At 39.3% G+C, this 8,382-nt stretch overlaps 1 protein-coding gene across 1 annotated transcript; it reads left to right on the forward strand.

Moving 5' to 3' along the window:
* The first annotated feature begins 1,058 nt into the window (after positions 1 to 1,058).
* neurod1 (neuronal differentiation 1) lies at positions 1,059 to 7,440 on the forward strand. The gene is made up of 4 exons (XM_056389798.1): positions 1,059 to 1,184; positions 3,249 to 3,526; positions 4,683 to 4,912; positions 6,300 to 7,440. The coding sequence occupies exons 2-4, from the start codon at positions 3,261 to 3,263 to the stop codon at positions 6,860 to 6,862; spliced, it is 1,059 nt and encodes a 352-aa protein (XP_056245773.1). The 5' UTR covers positions 1,059 to 1,184; positions 3,249 to 3,260; the 3' UTR covers positions 6,863 to 7,440.
* Positions 7,441 to 8,382: the final 942 nt, after the last annotated feature.

The following is an 8,382-nucleotide window of genomic DNA, read 5'->3' on the forward strand; positions in this document are numbered from 1 at the left end:
GCCAGAGGCAACAGGCCCTGAAAGCAGATTGAAATAAGTCAAACAGATAACTGTTGGATATGTCTGTTGAAAGCTTCTGAGACACAACTCTTCTTAGTATTTTAGAAAACAACAGAGGGTTGGAGAGTGGTCAATAATCATTAAGAGGTCAGCGTCTATGTCAATCTAATGTTGGGGATGATGGAGTCCCTCCTCCTGGCAACAACAGGGTCGGCGAAGGTCGAGAAGGAGCGGACAGTAGTTGTTCGTCACTGAAAATCACAATGCACATGTCAGCGTCGCAAGTGTCCCACAACCGAGTGCTGTGTGTGAATCCAAAGCCTGACATAGATTCTTCTTCTGCACCATAGAGCACCACTGTTGTCGGGGTAACTGTTAAATCACACAATATTTTGTCACACTCACATGCTTTGCAATTGCTGAACAGAAGTTTGTGATACAACTGCACCTGCAGCAAACACATACACACATACACACACACACACACAACACACACACACACAAACACAAACACACACACACACACACAGACACGTATGAGATCAGTCTCTTCATGTTCCTCTCTCTGTGGGACCATCCATGCCTCCAGGGGCCGGGATGGGGCCCCTGTCAGTTCAGTCCTGAAGTACAATTTCATTTCTTAATTTTCTGATCGAACACAAACATCATCATCATCGTCATCATTATATCTTCATCCTCTTCAACAACAGTAATGATAAACCTGTGCACACATTTTCTCTAAATGTCATACAATCATCACATACAACACACACCAACACACATTACGCATGCGTGCGTGTATGTGGACAGATGGTCAACTTTCTTCACAAAGAGAGAGATGGAGAGAGAGAGAGAGAGAGAGAGAGAGAGAGAGAGAGAGAGAGAGAGAGAGAGAGAGAGAGAGAGAGAGAGTCTTTGGCTCATACAAATGGAAGATTTGTCACGTGATCCCCGGGGCCGTTTTAATGACGTATGCACCATATGGCGCGTGCCGGGAGGGCGGGGCCCCGATATGCTAATTACCCCCCCCTGCGTGTGTGTGTATGTGCTGGGTATAAAAGCAGCATCATCCCACAAACACTTCACAGAAAGCTCAGAGTAAGTCACGCACAGTCACGCACGGACACGCACACAGAGCCCACGGGATGCGTGCGATCTAACGGACAGAGGATCTTTAACAACAGGTAGGTTTTTTAACAGATAAATAACCAATATCTGATTTATGAATTCCTCCTCTGATCGGTTCCTCAGATCTCAGTGTAACGTGACCTGCAGGATGATAAATCTGATCATTTATACCGAATGAATATTAATCTGTCTCATCTGTATCAAACTGAATCAGCTTGCTCAAAATTAAACCAAGAATCTCTATGTTAAAAAGTTAATTAAGCTTTTTATTTAGTTTTCAGTTTTTATTGTTATTATTATTATGTTATTATTATTTCTTAAAGTTTATAATTTAATATTCAACCCTCAGTCTGCCCTCAGCCGTTTACCTGCAGACATTTTTCATTAAAAACGTTTGTCTTCTTCCCTGGAATTTATTTATTCTAAAATCGGCTATTATTTATCTAGTAACTGCTGATGTTGTTTGTTTTATTTTTAAAATTTATATTCGTCCTGTACCTCCGCTCACCTCCACCTGTCTCACCTCCACCTGTCTGTCGGTCTGTTACATTAACGGGACCAGTCAGCGGAAAACGGGGATGGATGAAAAGCGGATTTGATTCGTCAGCATAGGGTCGATTATTCTTATTCTTATTCTTATTCTTTATTAAGACTTCTGACTCCAGTCTACTAGTTTGAACAGCCTAAACTAAAATTCGTCGTTGCGTTAAATTGTGTAGCCTAATTAAACATTTTGCTCCAGTTTATATATATTCTGTGCAGGTAAAGAAAATATCGTCAGAGACGTTTTATGTTACATATGTATATATATACATATATGTGTGAATACATTAAAATGTTGAATTTAACTAAGCAGATGCAGATTGGAATAACTGATCAATAACTAAACTGAACAAAAAGCTGATTCCTTTTCTGTCCAAACAATCTGAGTCTGTTTGGCTTGAAATTCTCAATTTTTCCAACAGGTTCATGATTTTTTTTTTTTAACAGTTTAATATCAAACTAAATGTCACGTGTAGTTTGATACAGACAGTACAGACCTAACCGGGGATTTGTGATTTAACCTATATAGATAAATTTTGACTCCGTGGGATGTTTTTTTTTTCTTACCATAGTTGCAGCTTCATTTTGACAGTAACCTTTTATTATTTCACGGTCTGTGTCCGCAACAGATTGATAAAGAATTACGGATTATTTGATTTGTCCCGCACAGACACAAAAGCGGAATCACACTTGAAGCGACTTAATACATTTTCTGTAGTGGATACGATTTAAAGTTCCGCATGAGTTCAGATTAGAAATCATTAGTAGAGATTTTGTTTATAATTCATAAATCAGAATAAGCGCTAGTCACGTTGATTGGATTTTTCAAACCTGCTTTTCAATAGGCTAAATTTTCACACTGAATTTTCTTTCTCTCTTTCTTTCTTTGTAGTTCAGACATGTAAAGAGCCTCAGCATCTCTAGATGATTTTATTGTGCTTCTTCCGTATTTTATTTGAAAGAAAATAATGGTTTGAGCCTCCATTCATCATCCGTCCACACACACCTGCTGATTCTGTTCAACACAAAGAAATAAAGCAAATATTCTGATCTCATGGGAATAAAACTTTTCATAATTCAGTTCACTTCTATACAACTTTCTATATCCCGTTAAGGACATTGTGTGCTGATCAACGCAGGAGAAAAAATCGGCTGTAAACTTAAAAACTATATGCGGAATTTGTAATAAATATAACTGTGTGGACTCAACCCTCCTGATCTTTTAAAATCCTTATACTGTAAAATCAAGAGCAATAAAAACAGCTTTAATCTCAAAAAGCAAAAACGAGTTTGGAGTTGGTGATTATTTATTGGTATTTGACAAAAATCTAATTTAATGTGTAGAACTTATACCGTTGTCTTGTAGGGTATGATATGAATATAATATATATTTATACGAAAATAAATTCCACCTTTCCTTAAAAATATGAAAAATTTGCAAATGAGACAGTTATTTAATAATAGGCATGGCTCTAATAGACAGGTTTATTCTTGTCTTCATAAGCTCTCTGTGATAATGAGCTCTCTGCTGGAGCGTTTTCTTGTTTTCTCATGAAGATATTTCTTCTGTTTTTCAGAGAATCAGCATCATGACCAGGTCTGTGCGGGACGAGCAGGCGTCAGTGGAGTCGGAGGAGCAGCAGGAGCTTCGCAGCCCCACAGGAGGAGAACCAGAGAGGGGAGGAGGAGGAGAGGAGGAGGAGGAGGATCACCTCCACCATTTGGAGGATGATGACGACGACGACGACGACGAAGAAGAGGAGGAAGAGGAGGAGGAGGAGGAGGAAGATGGCGAGAACAAACCCAAGAGGCGAGGGCCGAAGAAGAAGAAGATGACGAAGGCGCGAATGCAGAGGTGAAGAAGACTTGTTTCTCTTCTTGTTCTGTATTGTAAAGCTAAAGTGCAAAAAATGTAAAGTTTGTTTTGAGGGTGGCAAGATGTTAAGGGTGCATCCTCTGAGGAGCAGGATTGTGATAAATATAATGAAAATCTGAGAGCTGAATAGACTAACATCACAATCTTTTAGAAGGACAACTGGAATAAAATTTTACTTGGTGTGGGGGCTAATTGATTGTTATTTCTTGGAAATACAAAAACAGAATCATCAAATTTTCAAACTGTTGTTTTATTGTGGATCTGAGAACATTTTAAGATGGGACTACAGGATCTGTTCATTCTCACTGCTCTCAAAGTGTAATTTCCGGCTGCAGCAGCCGCCTGTTTTCAGCAAAACACAAGTTAGCAGCTAGCTGGTGAACATATCGTTTCCTTTAGGAGTTGGTAGAGACCAAACACAGAGCTACAAGAGATTGAATACTAGACTTGCATTCATCAGGTAGCCAGAAACATGGCTCTTAATTATTGATAAAGTAAAATAAGCAACTATTCAGTATAAGTTTAAAAGGTGATAATATGTCAAGGTTGTGTTCACAATGTCTTTCTGCTGCCCCATGCGGCCAAAAAATAGATCAGTTATTGCAGGTTTAAGCTGAGAGGTGTTTTCTAAAACCATCATAACATCAGACAATTTGTCAAACAGCAGCTTCCAGTGTACGTACAATCACTGTGGGGACCAGGGGGCAAATTCCCACTGGGACCAACACATTTACAGTTTGATTAATTCATAATCAAGATGGGAGAAGAGAATTTGATTAAAACATAGCTATGCTCATCTACAACTGCTGTGAGAGCATGTTATCGTGCTCTCACAGCAGTAAGCTTTACCAGCTGCAGTGATTGTTTTGTCAACTTCACTGAAAGCGTCTTCTTATACTTCAAGTATATTTTTTCCTGCCTTATGTGTGTAACTGCATCAATCCACGTGCACTTCAGGCTGTGACAGTTGCCAAAATGCTGTAAGCTAATGTTTAAGCTAATGTGCTAACTACTCATGGTTGCAAACAATTGTTTACCTGCAAAGTGATTCTTGAATGAAAATTATTACTACCAGGATTTTACAAATATGATGATTGATAAACACGCTAACGATCAATCCACTGATTTTCTGTAGGTTTAAAATCCGTCGGATGAAAGCTAACGCCCGGGAAAGGAATCGCATGCACGGGCTGAACGATGCTCTGGAGAGTCTGCGGAAAGTCGTGCCCTGTTACTCCAAAACCCAGAAACTGTCCAAGATTGAGACACTCCGCCTGGCCAAGAACTACATCTGGGCTCTGAGCGAGATCCTGCGCTCCGGCAAGGCGCCTGACCTCATGAGCTTCGTCCAGGCGCTCTGCAAAGGTCAGTATCTGATAAAAAAGCAGCGGACAGTCTGGAGCCAGAGGTCAGGTTGTTGGGAATAAACATGAAGGGAAAGTTATGAACAAGTGAAGGTTTTTTACATTGAAATATCATTTAAACCCAACAGCACCCTCCAGCCCCAGTCATTAGGGTGCTGATATGAGTATAAATGTCTGAACCATTTCACGAAAATCCATCCAATAATTGTTGAGATATTTCGGTCTGGACCAAAGTGGTGGATTGACCAACCAACACTTCAGCATGGCTGAAAAGAGGGAAGCGAATTCAAAATATTTTAATGAAAAAAGGTTAAATATGTATTTTTAGAATGCTTATAAAGTTTTATCCATTGACTGAATAAAATTTTATACAATATGATGATCAGATATTTTTGTTCAAAAAAGCTATGAAATATACTTTGTGATGTCACAGCTGAGTAATTTAGTGGAATGGAGGTTATTATGAGCAAAACTCATGTCGCTTCATCACATTTAAACTGCAGTTTAAAACATAGAAGATGAGATATGTTGCTGTCAGGGCTGTTGATGGGAGTGATCTCATAGTTTTGTTGATGGAACTGAAAGGTGTTTTTATCAAAGGATTTAAAGTCGTCTTTTGATGATTTCATTTGACCAGGCTTCACAACCATATTTCAGAAAAACAGACTATTTTCTTTTTCCACTTTCCATTCGTTGGATCAGGATTTTGTTTTTCATACTTGGTAGCTCCATTTACATACATCCTGATATTAGAAAATAATGGACTTGAGTCCATCATTGTAATAAATATCACAAAGGGATTTACTTTTAATTTATTAAAATAGAATTAATGTTAATTAACAAATATTATTTTTTAGTAACAGGTAGTATTCGGAGTAAACACTTTTTGTTTATTAGCAGATGTTAACTCTTATTGATGCTTAACTAAAGGTATTGAGGAATTAATTATTATGAACATTTATTAGTAGGTATTAACAAATACTAATATTTATTAACATTTATTAACATGTAATGGCATTTATTAAGTATCAAAATATAGTCACATTTAGTAATAGGTAATTAATGATATTAAGATTAATTAGCAGGCATTGATATTTATTAACAAGCTATGGACACCTATTGACTAACAAGGTTGTGATATTACATTAATTAATATTTGATAATGTTTATTAACAGGCACTGGCTGTTATTAATAAGCTATTAAAATATATTAGTATAACTTAAATGCTATTCATACTGATTGATAAATATTAAGAAGCACTGACACTTATGGATATGCATTAACACAAAGTAACATGTATTGACATTACATGTATAAATATGTAGTAACAGGCAGTGATATTAACATGTATTGATAAGTACTGATGTATTATTGTCTCTGTTCTCAGGTCTGTCTCAGCCAACCACTAACCTGGTGGCGGGCTGCCTGCAGCTGAACCCTCGGACTTTCCTGCCGGAGCAGACACCTGACCTGCCGGCTCATCTTCCCCCTGCCGGACCTGCTGCCTATCCTGGACACTTCTCCTACCAGAGCCCCGGGCTGACGGCCGGCCTGCCCAGCCCGCCCTATGGCACCATGGAGCCCTCCCACATCTTCCACCAGGTCAAAGGTCAGCCATACGGCCCTCTGGAGCCCTTCTTTGATGGCGTCCTGGTGTCAGACGGCCCAGCTTTTGATCCGCCCCTCAGCCCACCGCTCAGCATCAACGGAAACTTCTCCTCGTCCTTCAAGCACGAGGCCGTCACAGCCGCCGACTACGACAAGAGCTTCTCCTTCAGCGTGCACTATGGAGGAGGAGGAGCTGGGGGACACGCTGCCATCTACGGCGGCGGGGGGTCCAACCCGCGGTGTGGGGAGCTGCAAGTGGACGGGTTGATGGGCTTTGACGGACACTCGCACCACGAGCGACTGATGAACGCCCAGCTGAACGCCATATTCCACGACTCCTGAGGAAGAGGAGGATGATGGACTAAGAGACTGATGGAGACAGAGACAGACAGACAGACCATTATATATATCTTTCTTTCTGTCCTTCGTTCTTCTTTCTGTCTGCGTCAGGCTCTACGACTCTGGTCATGAGGACGGTGGTGTTGGCGATAATATCACGTTGTTGATGTAATCTTTGTAGCGCTTCATTCTGAGGAGACGCTTTCTGAATGTCTCATTGTTATCCATATTATCACTTAAAAATAATCAATAATCAATAAGCAATAATCTGGAAGAAACTATGCAATTTTGTTAAAACCTGAGCAATGCTCAGTTGATGATTCCAAATGTTGAAAGAATAAAGATTTCTCTATTTTTGGGTCAGTGTGTCAGTGAGGCGATGTTGGGCTGGTGTTAGGCTGGTTTCCAAGTCGGGAGTGGGCCGGGAATGGGCCGGGAGTGTTCATGTTGTTCATGTGGTTTTTACTTTATGCTTTTTATAACGTTCCTGTAGCGTTCTGTTAACATTTCATGTGACTCTTGTTCATATTTTATAAGATAGATGTTTATAAAGGCCTTTTATTAAAAGGAATTCAATGTGATTCATTTGAGAGACTCTTTTTATCAGCAACAAAACAAGACAACAAAACACCTCAGTTTAGTCAAGTTCACTCTGGTTGTATCTGTCAAGCTATCCTCAGTTTGTGCCGCTCATGTATTAGCATGCATTCAACTCACAGAGGTAACCATCAGTTTCTTTAAAAGATAATTGAACAGTACTTATAATGTCTAAAACACATTTATCCATAAAACACTGAGATCATAAAAACTCAGCCAATAAACTCAATATGTCCTCAGTGTCACATAAAATCCCTTTATCTCCAGGAGCAGCTTAATGTTTAATGCAGATAGTGTACAGATCAAGCCTGAATTTGTTGATCCAGACTTTTCAGAACCAGGATGAATTTCCACCATGTCAGCGGATTAATTGCTCGAACAATCAACAATCTTGCTGTTAGATGGTTAGATGTGCAATTTGACAAAGTAATACTACCAATCTCTTTTTTTAGGACAGTCCTCTTTTAATCAAACTTTACTGGAATTTTCAATGGAGAAAACAACTCAAGGGCTACATGTTTACACTCACACCCACATTGTGCCTGGTTGACTAAGACATAGTCTTTTGCTGTACAGACAGGGTCATTATAACATATAGTATGAATAGTAAAATCGCAGTGTCTTCTCACTTTAAGATAGATGCAGATATCTTTAAAAAATAACAAGACTGAAAACCTTTTTGAGAGGTTGACGTTTTGGAGATACAAGGTTTCTATGTGACAACAGCATTATTTTAAGTGGATTTTAGGTTCCAAGTATGATACTAAACACATATCTCCTTACAGAGAAAACCCTGTTAACATGTTAACAGCATTATCACACCGACTGAAGGACAAAACCAGGATTTGTGTGTGTGTGTGTGTTTGTGTGTGTGTGTGGTGTGTGTGTGTGTGTGTGTGTGTGTGAAGGGCACAGATGTTCGTTCT

The sequence above is a fragment of the Seriola aureovittata genome, chromosome 11 (assembly GCF_021018895.1).
Source record: "Seriola aureovittata isolate HTS-2021-v1 ecotype China chromosome 11, ASM2101889v1, whole genome shotgun sequence".
In the NCBI taxonomy this organism is placed as follows: Eukaryota; Metazoa; Chordata; class Actinopteri; order Carangiformes; family Carangidae; genus Seriola; species Seriola aureovittata.